Source organism: Ranitomeya variabilis, chromosome 4, assembly GCF_051348905.1.
Source record: "Ranitomeya variabilis isolate aRanVar5 chromosome 4, aRanVar5.hap1, whole genome shotgun sequence".
NCBI classification, from domain to species: Eukaryota; Metazoa; Chordata; class Amphibia; order Anura; family Dendrobatidae; genus Ranitomeya; species Ranitomeya variabilis.
The window spans coordinates 703,220,767-703,240,786 of NC_135235.1; the positions used below are offsets into that span (position 1 = coordinate 703,220,767).

General features: G+C 45.3%; 2 protein-coding genes across 2 annotated transcripts in view; one reads left to right on the plus strand and one right to left on the minus strand.

Annotated features, from left to right (window-relative positions):
• Positions 1–2,139, plus strand: part of LOC143766432 (uncharacterized) — an 805,019-nt gene extending 802,880 nt beyond the window's left edge. Inside the window, exon 14 of the mRNA XM_077254116.1 lies at positions 369–2,139. Within this exon, the coding sequence (XP_077110231.1) occupies positions 369–1,432 (1,064 nt within the window). The 3' untranslated portion in view covers positions 1,433–2,139. The remainder of the gene's footprint in view (positions 1–368) is intronic.
• Positions 1–20,020, minus strand: part of LOC143766445 (uncharacterized) — a 459,812-nt gene that overhangs the window by 150,277 nt on the left and 289,515 nt on the right. The gene's annotated exons all lie outside the window — the stretch shown is intronic.

Sequence of the window (20,020 nt, forward strand, 5' to 3'; positions counted from 1 at the left end):
CAAAAGCCTTTGAGTCACTAATAATGTAGAATCCTCTGTATTTCCATTGACAGATGATGTTTGTTTTTGTAAAATGAGTAGAACTTTTTACTGGTATTATTTTTGTCCACATAACATTTCTTTCTGGCTTTTTATTCCATTTTTGGGAGGCAGAATAAACAGTTGATCACCACACTCCACTGGTTCATGCCATGAGGAACACCATGCTCCAAAAGATCATGCCATGAGGTTTTCTATTAGACTGTGAACTGTCATTTTCTTAATGAATATTTCACATTTTTTACCTAACTTGCTATTTTTACTGACAGATTAAGTAGAAATGTTCAAAAATATTTTATTGAAAAATTAGTAATTGGTTTTATTTTTAGCAGATGTACCAGACTGTACCAGGAGATCAGAGGGACAGCTGACGTCTTCAATTTTTAAATCAGATGATCTTGAGCTCCCACAGGATACAATTGAAGTAAATGCCATTACTTCAGATGTACCATCATCCCTTCACAGCAAAGATCTGTCATTACTGCCTAAGGAAAATGAGAGTCATAAAATAAGCATTAAGAAACAAACTGCTCCTAAAGAAAAGAAGCAATTTTCACCTTCAGAATATTTCCATAGCTTTCCCCTTCAAAAATATTTTCTTAAACATCAAACAATTCACACAGCAGAGAACAGATGTTCTTGTTCCAAGTGTCAGAAATATTTCAACCAGCAATCAGATCTTGCTATACACCAGAAAACTCACACAAGGGAGAAGTCTTTTTCATGTTCAGAATGTAGAAAATGCTTTGTGGATAAATCATATTTTCGAACTCACACAGATGAGAAACCATTTTTCTGTTCAGAATGTGGGAAATATTTTACACTGAAATCACATTTTGATAAGCACCAGAGAATTCACACAGGGGAAAAGCCTTTTTCCTGTTCAGAATGTGGGAAATGTTTTAACTGGAAAGGGAATCTTGTTATGCACCAAAGAACTCACACAGGGGAAAAGCCTTTTTCTTGTTCCGAATGTAGGAAAAGTTTTAACGATAGTTCAAGTTTGGTTAAGCACCAGAGAACTCACACTGGTGAGAAGCCTTTTTCATGTTCAGAATGTGGGAAATGTTTTAGCCAGAAACCAAATTTGGTTAAGCACCAGAGAACCCACACAGGGGAGAAGCCTTTTTCATGTTCAGAATGTGGGAAATATTTTAACCAGAAATATAGTCTTGTTATCCACCAGAGAACTCACACAGGGGAGAAGCCTTTTTCATGTTCAGAATGTGGGAAATGTTTTAACCATAAATCAGATTGTGTTAAGCACCAGAGAACCCACACAAGGGAGAAGCCTTTTTCATGTTCAGATTGTGGGAAGCAATTTACCCGAAAAGCTCATCTTGATCGCCACCAGAGGGCCCACATAGGGAAGAAGCCTTTTTCATATTCTTAATGTGGGAAACATTTTAAATGGAAATTGTATTTTCTTAAAGGGGTTGTCATCATGTTTGGCCTTGTTAAAATAAAAAATTATTTTCACCTTCCGTGCCGGTGCTCTTTCAGCAGTATTGGCACTCTCACTCCTGGAGCTCATGAGGTTGCAGGAAGCCAGGGCTGCGACTTCTCTTTGACTTCTTATTGTTCGATTTTTTTCCAAATGTTCGAACAATGAAGCCAGCGCTAATTAGACGCAGGGCTCACATGACCTAACAACATTACATGAGCCCCCGAAATACAAGTGCTGGAACCGCTCCAGAATGGGAGGGTTATATAAACTTTTTTTTATTTTAACAGGACCAAACATGAGGAATGAGAAGTCAAAATCCCACACATTATCATACCTAGAGTGTGTAAAATGAATTACTGGAAAATCGTATTTTGTTGATCAAAAATAACTCAGACGGGAAGAAACATTATACATTATTAGCAAATTGTACAAAAACATATAACAAACAGATGTATAATTAAATGAGAAAGAGAAATTATTTTAGGACTTACCATATTTCTTGGACTATAAGACACACACTTTTTTAATCAGATAATTTTTATTAAGAAAATTACACATTAACTTTTTTACAAAGAGACATCAGTAGAACAAAGATATTTTTAATGTTACATGATATCATTATATATTATTGTTATACATAAAATACAATAAAGTTGTCATCTTCTTCCAAGGATTCGTTTTTTTCATTCAAACAAACTAATACACCCCCCTTCCCCAATAACACTCCAGAGAAAACAGTATATTTTTTATGATATACACTCACCGGCCACTTTATTAGGTACACCATGCTAGTAACGGGTTGGACCCCCTTTTGCCTTCAGAACTGCCTCAGTTCTTCGTGGCATAGATTTAACAAGGTGCTGGAAGCATTCCTCAGAGATTTTGGTCCATATTGACATGATGGCATCACACAGTTGCCGCAGATTTGTCGGCTGCACATCCCAAAGATGCTCCATACAAGGCAGGATGGATCCATGCTTTCATGTTGTTTACGCCAAATTCTGACCCTACCATCCGAATGTCGCAGCAGAAATCGAGACTCATCAGACCAAGCAACGTTTTTCCAATCTTCTACTGTCCAATTTCGATGAGCTTGTACAAATTGTAGCCTCAGTTTCCTGTTCTTAGCTGAAAGGAGTGGTACCCGGTGTGGTCTTCTGCTGCTGTAGCCCATCTGCCTCAAAGTTCGACGCACTGTGCGTTCAGAGATGCTCTTAGGCCTACCTTGGTTGTAACGGGTGGCGATTTGAGTCACTGTTGCCTTTCTATCAGCTCGAACCAGTCTGCCCATTCTCCTCTGACCTCTGGCATCAACAAGGCATTTCCGCCCACAGAACTGCTGCTCACTGGATTTTTTTTCTTTTTCGGACCATTCTCTGTAAACCCTAGAGATGGTTGTGCGTGAAAATCCCAGTAGATCAGCAGTTTCTGAAATACTCAGACCAGCCCTTCTGGCACCAACAACCATGCCACGTTCAAAGGCACTCAAATCACCTTTCTTCCCCATACTGATGCTCGGTTTGAACTGCAGGAGATTGTCTTGACCATGTCTACATGCCTAAATGCACTGAGTTGCCGCCATGTGATTGGCTGATTAGAAATTAAGTGTTAACAAGAAGTTGGACAGGTGTACCTAATAAAGTGGCCGGTGAGTGTATATACATTACAATATCTGCCATTCAGTTATAATAATTAGTTTGCATGTGTACTGGCCCTACTTATATCATGTAACCTGGATTGATGATACTACAAGTGTTCCTGGAGCCAGAAATTGCCATATGTTTTCTCTCAGGAGTACTCCAGATGGCAGGCCTGGAACATTCAACCAGGATCCCCAGATGTTGTCAAATTTCATGATTGTTTTTCTCTTTCTGTATACCCCTTTATCCAACCAAATAATATTGTTTAGCATATTTACTAACTCATTAACCCATTACTTGCCAAATTAAAATTTTTACAAGTACGGATTTTTCAGAAAAGGGCGTCCCAATATTCAATTAAAATGATTTCCTAGTTTGAAAACATTCATTTTGCAAACAAAACACAAAAAATTGGACCTAATTATAAAAATTATAAAATCTTAGTTGCTAGAAGCTAAAGATTAGGCATCCCAAAAAAAGGACTTTGGTAGATAATGGGTTAACTATCGGTGGTTGAGTGTCTAGCCATTGTTGTGCAATAAGTTTGCAATACAATGCAATGCAATGCATGCATGATACAATGTTCGACAAAGACCTACAGCCATCGGTGATTCAAAATTAACTGATTCTTCCAAATATTCCAAAATGCTTATTTTGGGGTCTGCTTGGATTTGCACACCAAATACCCTTTTTATTAAAGATATTGTGATTTCTCCAGTATGAGCTCAATCCACATCTTAGACTTCCCCCAATTCTAAAAAGAAAGCTCTGCGTTCTATATACCGTATATACTCAAGTATAAGCCGACCCGAGTATAAGCCGACCCCCTAATTTTGCCACAAAAAACTGGGAAAACTTAATGACTCGAGTATAAGCCTAGCGTGGGAAATGCAGCAGCTACCGGTAAATTTCAAAAATAAAAATAGATACCAAGAAAAGTAAAATTAATTGAGACATCAGTAGGTTAAGTGTTTTTTAATATCCATATTGAATCAGGAGCCCCATATAATGTTCCATACAGTTCATGATGGGCCCCATAAGATGCTCCATACAAAATACGCCCCATATAATACTCCATACAGTTTATGATGGGCTCCATAAGATGCTCCATATTAAAATATGCCCCATATAATGCTGCACAAATGCTGATTATGACCCCATAAGATGCTCCATAGACACATTTGCCCCGTATAATGCTCCACAAATGTGGGTTATGGCCCCATAAGATGCTCCATAGAGATATTTGCCCCATATAATGCTGCATATGGCCCCATACAGATATTTGCCCCATATAATGCTGCACATGGCCCCATACAGATATTGCCCCATGTAATTCTGCCCATGGCCCCATTAGATGCTCCACACAGATAATTGCCCCATATAATACTGCACATGGCCCCATAAGATGTTCCATACAGATAATTGCCCCATATAATGCTGCACATGGCCCCATAAGATGTTCCATACAGATAATTGCCCCATTTAATGCTGCACATGGCCCCATAAGATGCTCCATACAGATAATTGCCCCATATAATGCTGCACATGGCCCCATAAGATGTTCCATACAGACATTTGCCCCATATGCTGTTACTGCGATAAAAAAAATAAAAAATTACATACTCACCTCTCAGGTCCCTGGCACTTGCTATACTCAACTTTCCCGTTCCACCGCTGACCACCACTGTGTCTTCCCCGTCCTCTGCACTGATGCTCAAGCAGAGGGCGGCGCGCACTAATCGCATCATCACGCCCTCTGACCGGAGCATCACTGCAGAGGATGTGGAAGATGGAGCGGCGCCAACAGTGGAGCGGGGAGCAGGTGAATATCGCAAACTGAGTTATACTCACCTGCTCCTGGCGCGGTCCCTGCACGTCTGTTCCCCGGTACTGCTCATTACAGTAATGAATATGCGGCTCCACCCCTATGGGAGTGGAGTGGGGTCCATATTCATTACTGTAATGAGTGGTACCATGTGACCGCTCACTACAGGAAGAAGCTGCCAGCGCCGGGGAACCAGGGATGTGCAGGGACTGTGCTAGGAGCAGGTGAGTATTATTACACAGCTGCTGCTCCCCCTCCCCTGCCGACCTCTGGGTATGACTCGAGTATAAGCCGAGAGGGTTACTTTCAGCCCAAAAAAGTAGGCTGAAAATCTCGGCTTATACTCGAGTATATACGGTAATCTATGTATAAAGGTATATATGCAAGAGCCTCTGAGATTCACATGGGGACATTCTAGGAGTTAGTTCCAAAACCTCTTTCCACTGTTCTTCAATGATCGGACCCACATCTGCTCTCAGGAGATGGTCGCCCATGCGAGACTGTAAGAATTGCTGATAGATGTTTGAAATTAAACTGGTCGTGTATTTTGCTTCACTATTGAGTCTAGTAAATAATTTTTCTGTATATCAGGTGCCGCATGCATGCCTAAGTTGTAGGTATTGAAAGAAGAGGCCGTGAGGCAATCCAAACTCTTGAAGTTTGTTAAAGCTTTTAAGTGTTTCCTACTAACTGAGTTAAAGTCTGAATTTCCCTTAATTCCCAACCTCTGAAACCAGCCAACTTATCAAACTCCACCAGTCGTTGATTTTGCCATAATGGGGTAACATTAGAGCATTCCCTTATCTCCAACACTCTCTCCTCCATCCCACACCTTGTACATTATTGCTAAGGTCGGTCTCTCTATCTGTACTTAGTGCCCACCTCCAGTATGTATATGGGTGACACACATTTTTTGTCTTGAAGGACATGACTACCATTCTTATCCAGACTCTTTTTCTCCACATATGAAAATGTTGCATCTGCGAAGCTATAAAATAGATCCATGGATGGGGAATCTCCAAACCTCCCTCAGTTTTGTCCCTTTGAAGTGACGCCAGTTTTCTCCTTGCATTTAGCTTGCACCATCTCAGTTCTCTGAACACTGACTGCACCTTTTGGAATATGGTAGGAGGGATCCAGCATGGGGAATTGTGAAGAAAATACAAAAATTGTGGCATCAAAATCACTTTAGTGAGGTTTCCCCAACCTATTACAGACTGAGACAATTTGCACCACACATTTATTTTAGATCTAAATCTCTCTAGTAAGGACTTAATATTTAACGCTATATAGTCTGTAATATTAGACCCGACCACCACACCGATATATTTAATCTGTTCAACCACTTGTGTCCGAGCTGGTGCAATTGTTTCCATATGTGGGAGAGGGTCAGTGGGAATATGCATGACTTATCCCAATTGATGTTTGTCTGATCTCGCACCAAACTCCTTTATATCTGTCATTATTGGCCCACAGATGACTCTATATCGCCCACATACAGCAGTGTCATCGGCACAGACTCACCTTCTGTATGATGTTATTACATGTAAAACCAATGAAGTCCTTGGAATCTCTCAGTTTACATGCCAGCGGCTCATTGCTAATGGAACTAGGAGAGGTGAGAGCGGGCGCCCCTGTCGTGTACCCCTGCCCAACTCACATGGCCCTGACAATCGACCATTTACTCTCAATCTAGCGGACGGTGACCCATAGAGAACATTGAACCAATATATAAACTTGTGACCAAATCCCATTTTGCCCAATACTTTCCATAAATAACTCCACTGGACGCTGTCGGAAGCTTTCATAGCGTCACGGACATTATTGCTCTATTTCCAGCCTCTTTATTACTCATCTTTACATTAAGATATCAACGTCTAATGTTGGTGCCATAGATCTGTTCGGTATAAATCCTGTTTGTCTTCATGGATCACTTCCGCTATCATTTTATTTCCCTATTGACAAGTACTTTGGCTAATATTTCATTATCTGCAGGGAGTCGGGATATCGGACAATACGAGTCTGGGAGCTCAGGGTTTTCTCCCGGACAATAATTGTTTCATTCATAGATGTGGGCGATCTTCCTACTGATGCGGCTCCTCAAAGACCCCAATAATTTTGGTAACAAGATCCGCCCATAATCTTTATAGGATTCTCCTGGGAAACCATCGGGCCCCGGGACTTCTTCACTATGGAGTTTACTCACTGCCTCCTCGAACTCCTCCACTGTTCATGGCCCATCCAAGAGCAAACTAGGATTTACACACAGTTCAGAGAGGGAAGAGAAAACTAGGATCTATGGACAGTTGAGGGAACGAAGAGCAAACTAGGATCTACGGACAGTTCAGGGAGTGAAGAGGAAACTAGGATCCACAGACAGTTCAGGGAGCGAAGAGCAAACTAGGATCTATGGACAGTTCAGGGAGCGAAGAGCAAACTAGGACTTACAGACAGTTCAGGGAGCGAAGAGCAAACTAAGATCTATGGACAGTTCAGGGAGCGAAGAGCAAACTAGGATCTACACACAGTTCAGAGAGGGAAGAGCAAACTAGGATCTATGGACAGTTGAGGGAACGAAGAGCAAACTAGGATCTACAGACAGTTCAGGGAGCGAAGAGCAAACTAGGATCCACGGACAGCTCAGGGAGTGAAGAGCAAACTAGGATCCACACACAGTTCAGGGAGCGAAGAGCAAACTAGGACCTACAGGCACAGTTCAGTGAGCGAAGAGCAAACTAGGACCTACAGACAGTTCAGTGAGCGAATAGCAAACAAGGATCTACAGACAGTTCCGTGAGCGAAGAGCAAACTAGGATCTACGGACAGTTCAGTGAGCGAAGAGCAAACTAGGATCCACGGACAGCTCAGGGAGTGAAGAGCAAACTAGGATCCACAGACAGTTCAGGGAGCGAAGAGCAAACTAGGACCTACAGACACAGTTCAGTGTGCGAAGAGCAAACTAGGACCTACAGACACAGTTCAGTGAGCGAAGAGCAAACTAGGACCTACAGACAGTTCAGTGAGCGAATAGCAAATAAGGATCTACAGACAGTTCCGTGAGCGAAGAGCAAACTAGGATCTACGGACAGCTCAGGGAGCGAAGAGCAAACTAGGATCCACGGACAGTTCAGGGAGCGAAGAGCAAACTAGGATCCACGGACAGCTCAGGGAGCGAAGAGCAAACTAGGATCTACGGACAGTTCAGTGAACGAAGAGCAAACTAGGATCTATGGACAGTTCAGGGAGTGAAGAGGAAACTATGATCCACAGACCGTTCAGGGAGCGAAGAGCAAACTAGGATCTACAGACAGTTCAGGGAGTGAAGTGGAAACTAGGATCCACAGACAGTTCAGGGAGCGAAGAGCAAACTAGGATCTATGGACAGTTCAGGGAGCGAAGAGCAAAGTAGGACTTACGGACAGTTCAGGGAGTGAAGAGCAAACTAGGATCTATGGACAGTTCAGAGAGCGAAGAACAAACTAGGACTTATGGACAGTTCAGGGAGTGAAGAGCAAACTAGGATCTACGGACAAGCCAAACAAACAGAATGGACCGCACAGCTGAAAAACTCCGGGATAAATCCTTGGTGCTGGTTCAGAGACTCCGGTTGCCAAGCTAAAAAGTATCAGAGCAACAGTCTTTATCCAAAAATGAAGTGGCAAAAGGCACTCACTGTCCCAATTTTGTCCTGTATTTGGTTTTTACATCTTAAAACAGCATTCTAGAAGCACGTGTGTGTGCGCGAAACGGCTGTCATCTAGTACGTCTCCACTTTGTCTCCATGCTGTTTTAAGATGTAAAAACCGAATAAAGGACAATATTGAGACGGAGAGTGCCTTGCCTTTTGCCACTTTATTTTTGGATAGGATCTGCGGACAGTTCAGGGAGCAAAGAGCAAACTAGGATCTACATACAGTTCAGAGAGCAAAGAGCAAACTAGGATCTACGGACAGTTCAGGGAGCAAAGAACGAACTAGGATCTACATACAGTTCAGGGAGTGAGGAGCAAACTAGGATCTACATACAGTTCAGGGAGCGAAGAGCAAACTAGGATCTACAGGTCCTTCTCAAAAAATTAGCATATAGTGTTAAATTTCATTATTTACCATAATGTAATGATTACAATTAAACTTTCATATATTATAGATTCATTATCCACCAACTGAAATTTGTCAGGTCTTTTATTGTTTTAATACTGATGATTTTGGCATACAACTCCTGATAACCCTAAAAACCTGTCTCAATAAATTAGCATATTTCACCCGTCCAATCAAATAAAAGTGTTTTTTAATAACAAACAAAAAAACCATCAAATAATAATGTTCAGTTATGCACTCAATACTTGGTCGGGAATCCTTTGGCAGAAATGACTGCTTCAATGCGGCGTGGCATGGAGGCAATCAGCCTGTGACACTGCTGAGATGTTATGGAGGCCCAGGATGCTTCAATAGCGGACTTAAGCTCATCCAGAGTGTTGGGTCTTGCGTCTCTCAACTTTCTCTTCACAATATCCCACAGATTCTCTATGGGGTTCAGGTCAGGAGAGTTGGCAGGCCAATTGAGCACAGTAATACCATGGTCAGTAAACCATTTACCAGTGGTTTTGGCACTGTGAGCAGGTGCCAGGTCGTGCTGAAAAATGAAATCTTCATCTCCATAAAGCATTTCAGCCGATGGAAGCATGAAGTGCTCCAAAATCTCCTGATAGCTAGTTGCATTGACCCTGCCCTTGATGAAACACAGTGGACCAACACCAGCAGCTGACATGGCACCCCACACCATCACTGACTGTGGGTACTTGACACTGGACTTCAGGCATTTTGGCATTTCCTTCTCCCCAGTCTTCCTCCAGACTCTGGCACCTTGATTTCCGAATGACATGCAAAATTTGCTTTCATCAGAAAAAAGTACTTGGGACCACTTAGCAACAGTCCAGTGCTGCTTCTCTGTAGCCCAGGTCAGGCGCTTCTGCCGCTGTTTATGGTTCAAAAGTGGCTTTACCTGGGGAATGCGGCACCTGTAGCCCATTTCCTGCACACGCCTGTGCACGGTGGCTCTGGATGTTTCCACACCAGACTCAGTCCACTGCTTCTTCAGGTTCCCCAAGGTCTGGAATCGGTCCTTCTCCACAATCTTCCTCAGGGTCCGGTCACCTCTTCTCGTTGTACAGCGTTTTCTGCCACATTGTTTCCTTCCAACAGACTTACCATTGAGGTGCCTTGACACAGCACTCTGGGAACAGCCTATTTGTTGAGAAATTTCTTTCTGGGTCTTACCCTCTTGCTTGAGGGTGTCAATGATGGCCTTCTTGACATCTGTCAGGTCGCTAGTCTTACCCATGATGGGGGTTTTGAGTAATGAACCAGGCAGGGAGTTTTTAAAAGCCTCAGGTATCTTTTGCATGTGTTTAGAGTTAATTAGTTGATTCAGAAGATTAGGGTAATAGGTCGTTTAGAGAACCTTTTCTTGATATGCTAATTTATTGAGACAGGTTTTTTGGGTTATCAGGAGTTGTATGCCAAAATCATCAGTATTAAAACAATAAAAGACCTGACAAATTTCAGTTGGTTGATAATGAATCTATAATATATGAAAGTTTAATTGTAATCATTACATTATGGTAAATAATGAAATTTAACACTATATGCTAATTTTTTGAGAAGGACCTGTACATACAGTTCAGGGAGCGAAGAGCAAACTAGGATCTACATACAGTTCAGGGAGCGAAGAGCAAACTAGGATCTACGGACAGTTCAGGGAGCAAAGAACAAACTAGGATCTACATACAGTTCAGGGAGCGAAGAGCAAACTAGGATCTACATACAGTTCAGGGAGTGAGGAGCAAACTAGGATCTACATACAGTTCAGGGAGTGAAGAGCAAACTAGGATCTACATACAGTTCAGGGAGCGAAGAGCAAACTAGGATCTACATACAGTTCAGGGAGTGAGGAGCAAACTAGGATCTACATACAGTTCAGGGAGTGAAGAGCAAACTAGGATCTACATACAGTTCAGGGAGCGAAGAGCAAACTAGGATCTACATACAGTTTAGGGGGCGCTGTACTGTGTAAGTACAGAGATATATTGTCCTCCTGTGCTGTGGAGTTAGACAGGTATATTCTTTTATATTATGTCCTTGAAGGGTGGTGGGGCCAGGGCTGTAGTCATGGCCATCAGCAACCCTTGTATCGTCACCATTCCTTTAAAGTACCTCGGTGCTGCTCCTCTATGTCATCAGGGTGTTCCCGATATGGGACATTTACCTCTGCAGACGATTCCAAGAATAAAGAGTCACAGTCCGGTTTTACTTCAATAATGTTTACTCAGCAACTTGTCATCCAGGGCACACACGGTTACAGCATCGGGCATCGGTGTCTCTGACCCTTGCCTGTCACTAAGCCTGCGTTCAGGATGGTCCATACTATACAGTCCCACAGTGTACTCAGCGTCCAGTATTTCTGCCTTTCGTGGGGGCATTCCCTGCCGTTTTGCACCGGTCCTGAGAATGGCGGCCCACGCAAAAATCTGCCACATCTTGGTGCACTTTCTCCCACTTTGCTCAGCCTTCTTCTGTCTAGCAGCTGCAGTTCCAATAATACTGCACTGTTAATTCTGTGGTTGCTGTACTTTCTGTTCTTAGTTCTGGCCCCCTGGATACTACTGCTGGGCCCACTCTTCCTAGAAGAACGTTACGGGGCAGGATGTGCCCTGGGCCAGCCAGCCCCTCTGTGAGCTTTACGGGCACCCAGGCACCAACTGAACTAAAGCAGGAAGCTGTCTTATCCCATCGTGCCCCTCCTATTTTAACTATTCCCTGTGCCATACCTTACATCTATGATGCCCCCATCTAGTGGCCAACTTGGGGTACTACTCCCCTAACACTATACTGGACCGGGGCACTTACTTTCCCTAACAACAGTACATGTGCAATTATGGCAAAACATATTATACATTAGACCAGTATATACATGCAGAGTAATACGCTTTATGCGTAGCACCACGTAATACGAATAGTGATAATACATTAAGTAATGTAGCACCATGTAATCACATGGTACATAAACAGAGGTTGGGGGAGAAGAAGGAACAATACTATTATCACATCCCCTACATTCTTAATGTGGACAAGATATCTGAAGTGCTCTGCTCCGTGCACTTCGTACACACACGTCTCCCCTCCGTACACCTCGTACACACACGGCTCCGCTCCGTACACCTGTTACGACTCTGCTTCGTACACACATGGCTCCGCTCCGTACACCTTGCACACATGCGGTTCTGCTCCGTACACCTCATACACACACGGCTGCAGTCCGTACACCTCTTACACACACTGCTCCACTCCGTACACACACGGCTCTGCTCCGTACATACACGGCTCCGCTCCGTACACCTCGCACACACACGCTGCTCCGCTCCGTACACCTCGCACACACACGGGTCCACTCCTTACACCTCATACACAAGGCTCGGCTCCAATACATCTCGTCCGCATGGCTCCGCTCCGTACACCCCGTACACACGCGACTCTGCTACATCCACACTGTAAACCCCTCCTGACCCCATACATAAACTTCCCCCCATCCAGCACCATGACAACCAGCACAGCAGAGTCCTGCATACACTGAGGCCCCTGATCATGTGACCCCTGACTCCTCCCCTCCTGTGACCTCATCACAGGTCCTGTGCGCACAGAGCAGCCATATACACTCACCGGCCACTTTATTAGGTACACCATGCTAGTAACGGGTTGGACCCCCTTTTGCCTTCAGAACTGCCTCAATTCTTCGTGGCATAGATTCAACAAGGTGCTGGAAGCATTCCTCAGAGATTTTGGTCCATATTGACATGATGGCATCACACAGTTGCCGCAGATTTGTCGGCTGCACATCCCAAAGATGCTCCATACAAGGCAGGATGGATCCATGCTTTCATGTTGTTTACGCCAAATTCTGACCCTACCATCCGAATGTCGCAGCAGAAATCGAGACTCATCAGACCAAGCAACGTTTTTCCAATCTTCTACTGTCCAATTTCGATGAGCTTGTACAAATTGTAGCCTCAGTTTCCTGTTCTTAGCTGAAAGGAGTGGTACCCGGTGTGGTCTTCTGCTGCTGTAGCCCATCTGCCTCAAAGTTCGACGCACTGTGCGTTCAGAGATGCTCTTAGGCCTACCTTGGTTGTAACGGGTGGCGATTTGAGTCACTGTTGCCTTTCTATCAGCTCGAACCAGTCTGCCCATTCTCCTCTGACCTCTGGCATCAACAAGGCATTTTCGCCCACAGAACTGCCGCTCACTGGATTTTTTTTCTTTTTCGGACCATTCTCTGTAAACCCTAGAGATGGTTGTGCGTGAAAATCCCAGTAGATCAGCAGTTTCTGAAATACTCAGACCAGCCCTTCTGGCACCAACAACCATGCCACGTTCAAAGGCACTCAAATCACCTTTCTTCCCCATACTGATGCTCGGTTTGAACTGCAGGAGATTGTCTTGACCATGTCTACATGCCTAAATGCACTGAGTTGCCGCCATGTGATTGGCTGATTAGAAATTAAGTGTTAACAAGAAGTTGGACAGGTGTACCTAATAAAGTGGCCACTGAGTGTATGTGGTGATGGCTCTGCGGGTGGAGGTCGGTATTGGAGGCTCCATTAGGCTGGGTTCACATTATGTTTACAGCAGCCCGTTCAACACATACGGTAACGGGCTGCTGTAAACGCGAGTGCCTGTATGGCAGCACGCTAGCGCAGATAGAGCATCTGTTAGCTCTATCTGCGCTAGCAGTGACGGACCCGGAAACGCTGCAGCCTGCGTCCCAGGGTCCATCACTCAATGACGGCACATCCCTAGCGCATGCCCATTGTGGACGGGCGCTAGTGATGCATTCAACATTGGAGTCAATGGCGGTGTTAAACAGACTACGTTACACCGCGTTATGCCGCTGTGTAACGTAGTCCGTCCAACGGACGCCAGCAACACAGTGTGAACCCAGCCTTATTCTCTATGTGGAGTGCGGCTCTGCGGGTGGAGGTCAGTGCTGGAGGCTCCATTATTCTCTATGTGGAGGTCGGTGCTGGAGGCTCCATTATTCTCCATGTGGAGGTCGGTGCTGGAGGCTCCATTATTCTCCATGTGGAGGTCGGTGCTGGAGGCTCCATTATTCTCCATGTGGAGGTCGGTGCTGGAGGCTCCATTATTCTCTATGTGGAGTGCGGCTCTGCGGGTGGAGGTCGGTGCTGGAGGCTCCATTATTCTCCATGTGGAGGTCGGTGCTGGAGGCTCCATTATTCTCCATGTGGAGGTCGGTGCTGGAGGCTCCATTATTCTCCATGTGGAGGTCGGTGCTGGAGGCTCCATTATTCTCCATGTGGAGGTCGGTGCTGGAGGCTCCATTATTCTCTATGTGTAGTGTGGCTCTGCGGGTGGAGGTCGGTGCTGGAGGCTCCATTATTCTCTATGTGGAGTGCGGCTCTGCGGGTGGAGGTCGGTGCTGGAGGCTCCATTATTCTCTATGTGGAGTGCGGCTCTGCGGGTGGAGGTCGGTGCTGGAGGCTCCATTATTCTCTATGTGGAGTACGGCTCTGTGGGTGGAGGTCGGTGCTGGAGGCTCCATTATTCTCTATGTGGAGTGCGGCTCTGCGGGTGGAGGTCGGTGCTGGAGGCTCCATTATTCTCTATGTGGAGTGCGGCTCTGTGGGTGGAGGTCGGTGCTGGAGGCTCCATTATTCTCTATGTGGAGTGCGGCTCTGCGGGTGGAGGTCGGTGCTGGAGGCTCCATTATTATCTATGTGGAGTGCGGCTCTGCGGGTGAAGGTCGGTGCTGGAGGCTCCATTATTCTCTATGTGGAGTGCGGCTCTGCGGGTGGTGGTCGGTGCTCGAGGCTCCATTATTCTCTATGTGGAGTGTGGCTCTGCGGGTGTAGGTCAGTGCTGGAGGCTCCATTATTCTCTATGTGGAGTGCGGCTCTGCAGGTGGAGGTTGGTGCTGGAGGCTGGCTGCCCGGCGCCCCGGCTTCTTCCTGTACTGAGCGGTCACATGGTACCGCTCATTACAGTAATGAATATGCGTCTCCACCTCCCATAGGGAGCCAAATATTCATTACTGTAATGAGCGGTAACGGTGACCGCTCAGTACAGGAAGAAGCAGCAGCGCCGGGGAAGCAGGGACTGCACCGCGCCAGGAGCAGGTGAGTATAACCGGGAGGGGAGCGCTGCGCGATAGTCACCTCTCCTCGTTCCAGCCACCGCTCCGTCTTCTGCAGTGACGCTGAGGTCAGAGGGCGCGATGACGTAGTTAGTGCGCGCCCTCTGCCTGACCGTCAGTGCAGAGGAGGCGTAAAATGGAGCGGCGAATGGAACGAGGAGCGGTGAATATTGAAAGTGCCGGGGGCCTGAGCGACGGAGAGGTGAGTATATGATTTTTTTTTTATCGCCGCAACAGCAAATGGGGCAAGTGTCTGTATGGGGCCATAACGTTTGTGCAGCATTATATGGGGGCCATAATGTTTGTGCAGCACTATATGGGGGCCATAATGTTTGTGCAGCACTATATGGGGGCCATAACGTTTGTGCAGCACTATATGGGGACATAATGTTTGTGCAGCACTATATGGGGGCCAAAACATTTGTGCAGCACTATAATGGGGCAAGTGTCTGTATGAGGTCACATTATACAACTTTGCAATAAAGCTATAGTGTGCAAAATGAATAGGGAAAATATGAATTTGGGAGGAAAATATTTTTGCGGGGGGGGGGGCATTTGAAAGTTCGAACCGGGGCCCATAACTTTGTAGTTACGCCACTGACAACAGTCAATACTCATTAGACAGGTCAAACTGCAAATGCTGCATATACATAAAGTTTTCATCTTGGTTCTCACCTGAGATGGGGGAGGATGAGGTGGGTCCACTGTCCAGCCAGCGTCTGAGGTTCTGAAGACTTGGAGTGGATGCCGGCCGGGGACTGGTGAGGAGAGCGCTGTTCTCTGACGCTGGTTCTGGCCAGCGTCGGACACAGTGAGGCTCAGGCGTCCTTTTAAAACTTATGATCCGGCCCTGGTGTGTGCGCTCTCCTGTTTGCCCTCACTGACAAAGGCTTCAGCCACGCGCGCAAGCACAAATGAGGGCAGCGCTCACGTGGGCTGCCACGGCCTTGGTCAGCGCGGCCCCCAGGGCCTGTGCAGAGGATTTAAGGGGCCGGAGGCCCATTTTGTAGCTCAGAGTGCTTAGGGGCCCGTTCAGTCTTTGCTGTACTGGGCGGGCCCCTTAGCACTCCGGGCCCTGCCACTGCGACCTCGGTAGTTAAACCCCTGATAGTGGTATACTATGGGCACAGATATGCAATGTTATATACACTGGATGGATCAATCCTGCACCTGGCCCAGGACATACATGCACTGTATATATACAGGGCCATGTATATAGCATGTGATGTCCAGTCACCAGGTTCAGGCTTGATCACTCCAGTGCTGGATTCTGTATAGAGTCTTTGGTCACTATCAACTGAATCCACAAGAAAAAGTAGCCACCCAAAAAAAAATCCGCACACCACTAATGAGTAGTGAAAAAAGGAACAACTTTTATTGGTGAGTTATCGTTAAAAACAAATTAAAAACATACAAAATATCCACATCCACCCATTTGTCTGCTCTCAGTATATGAACAAATATAAATATGCATAAAAATATATCCAGAATGTACTGTTGCCACCTGGCCTAAGGAGAGAAAAGAACTGCAATACAGGTGCACAAATATCGCCATACAATGCTATACATATATACAAATCACCCACTGATCCTGTGTTATTAAGAAAGGTATCTCAAGTACTGACAAAGCCCATATAAATAATGGGCCAGGCCAAGAACAATAAGGCCACAAGCTGGTACACAATATAGACCAATGTTTCCAATAGGGACAAAGTCCCAGGACCGGGGCAAATGAAAGACCAGAATAACTGGTAAAGATCTCACCAATTTGTACCTATAGGTGTGCAGAAGAAGCCTAAATGGCCAGTGGCAGGAGCAGAACAGCAGGGTGGACGGACCCAACGCGTGTCGCGGCGTCCAAGGCCGCTTCGTCAGGGGAAGTGACTTACCAATAATGGCTTGATCCTTATATAGTAATATAACTGGCACCAAGTGTACACACGTGTGCGGCAGAGCGATGGTGCCATGGAGGGCCGGAACCGGAAGTTGCGCATGGAACGGCGCTTGCGCAATAAGCAGGGACAGGGATATCAAGGTAATGGGCAGACGTCTCTGCCCATAGTGCATCACTGCGCATGCGCCGTCTAAATAGACAGCGGTGCGCAGAGAAGCCAAGGAAGGAAACATAGAATGAGTATCGCGGTCCACAAAGGAGCCATAGACAAAGGAGTAGGAAAGGAGGGGGAGCACAGGCGTGATTTATCACACCTGAGGGAGATGACATGGTGGCACAAAGGTGAGCATAAAAGTCACAGCACAGAGGCCGTAACAGGAATTAAAGAAGGAAGGGAGTCAGGTTAAAAGGAAACCCACTCCAATACAGGATACCTATGGAAAAATACATGTGTAAGACATAATACACAGAAAATATAACAGTGTATAAAAACATGTATCATTAGTAATAAATAAATCTCTGGCAATTTATACAGATTCAAGAGGGACAATAAATAATCCCTCAAAGTGTCCCTTCAAAGTCCATATATCCAGTGGGAGTCACCAGCACAGGAATCACGTAATCCCAAAAGAGTATCCTGTAGATGTACAGACTCCACAGAAGTAGGAAGATAAGTACGAATTACTTCTTCCAAAGATGGTCCTTCATAAATGAGTGGTCCAAAGAAACTCGCCCACGGAGGCCTCCATTACGTACATTCATTCACCATAGTCCAAAATAATAGATGTTACTGCTCTTCCGACAGACCACGAGGATATCTATTTTAAACAAAAAATAGAAATTATATAACACGCACTCAACCCAAAAAACCAGTAAAAAGAAGATCCTCGTTAATTCCATGGGGTGCAGTAGAGTGGAGCAAAAAAATCCACCGTGACTCGGTCTGTAATAGCCTTTTATGTAGCGGGCCCCCCCTGCCGGAGCTTCTGATGTGTTCCAACCCTACTATTTTTGTCCCTGCATAACAGCCCGCATGATGTGACAAAAAATGTGCGGCAACTGTAGTCAGTACCTTACCCTTGCGGCTGTCCGCTGCGGCGGTATTGATGGTTGAAAAATGGCCCTGTATTCTTCGACGTAGTTCCTGTGAAGTCTGACCTACGTAAATACAAGGGCAAGGGCAGATCAATGCATATATTACATGAGTGGTTTTACAATTGATATATGCCTTTAGCTTGTGTTTTATCTGATCCGTTGGATTAAGGAACACATCACGGGTGGGACGCATATATGAACAGATACTGCAGTCTCCACATGGAAAGGAGCCACGTAAGCAGAATCCACGATTCAATCTATGAGTAGGTCTTGTATAGTGGCTATGAGTCAAAATATCTCTAAAATTCGGTGCCCTTCTCGCTGTCATTAGTGGTCGAGCACTAACCACCCGGGAGGTCTGTACATCTGTAAGTAAAATCCTCCAATGTTCGTTCATAATTCGCCTTACCTGGTTCCATTGAGTATGATAGCCCGTAATGAACCGTGCATAATTATCTTGTCTCCTTGTGGTAGGGACCAACAGGGTGTCCTGTGCCTGTATGTTGGCCCTCTGAAAAGCAGAAGAGATGCATTTTCTGGGGTAGTTCCTGTTCCTGAATCTCATTGTGAGGTCTCGAGCTTCCCTCCTGAAATCAAGATCCTGAGTGCAGTTACGTCTAGCCCTGAGAAACTGACCCGTCGGGATGCCATCTTTGGTATGTTTGGGGTGGAAACTGCGATACTCCAACAGACTGTTGACGGCTGTGGGCTTTCGGTACAGACAAGTAGATATAGTGCCATCCTGACATCTCACCTCGAGATCCAAAAAGTTAACTGTAACAGAAGAGCAGTGGTGGGTCAAAAAAATATGAAATGAATTATGATTGAGGTAGTCCAGAAAATCCCGGCATTCCTCCAATGTACCTGACCAGATAAAGAAAATGTCGTCTATAAAGCGCGACCAATGTCGCACCTTGTTGACAAAAAACTCTGAGGTATAGACGACTGTAAACTCCCACCACCCTAAAAAAAGGTTTGCGAAGGCCGGGGCGCAACGAGCGCCCATGGCCACGCCTGATATTTGTAAAAAAAAGGTATTGTCAAACAGAAAAAAATTATGTCTCAAGGCGAAGTCCAGGAGGTCAATGATAAATGAATCGTGTAGTCTGTCCGAGTTTACCTGTTGATCTAAGAAGAACAGGATAGCCCGCATGCCGTCATTATGGTCGATGTTAGAATACAACGATTCTACATCGCAGGTGATCATAAACTCATTTGGAGATAGCGTGACTCCCTTGTAAGTCCTGATAAAATGTGAAGAGTCCTTAATGTAGGAGGGCAATGTGATGACCATGGGCTGCAGAAAGAAATCAATATAGGTACATGCCCTCTCACACAGACTACCTATACTTGATACAATTGGGCGTCCGGGAGGTTTATTGATATTTTTGTGGACCTTAGGTAGCATGTAAAAGGTCGAAATGACCGGCTGTTCCACCCAAATAAAGTCCCGTTCTTTAATGTTAATGATGCCCAATTGAAAGGCTTTGTCAATAAGTGTTCTCAATTTCACAGAAAAAAACCCAGTAGGATTGGAGGGTAATTTACGGTACAGTCGTGGATCATCAAGTTGTCTATGGGCCTCCTCTAGGTATAGATCGTGAGGCCATAGAACCACGTTCCCACCTTTATCAGCCTCTCTGACCAAAAAGTCTTTGTTATTTTTGAGGCTAAAGAGGGCCGCTCGTTCCTGAGAAGTGAGATTAGTTATAGGTCCGGTATTCAGAGGAAGAGCCTCAATATCATGCTTAACCATCTCAAAGAAGATTTTTATAGCAGGAACGGTAGATAGAGGGGGACATACCGTGGACTTGTTCTGGTGTGGGAACCGTGGCCTGCCCATAGAAGGAACTGTCTCCTGTAGAAGATCCATT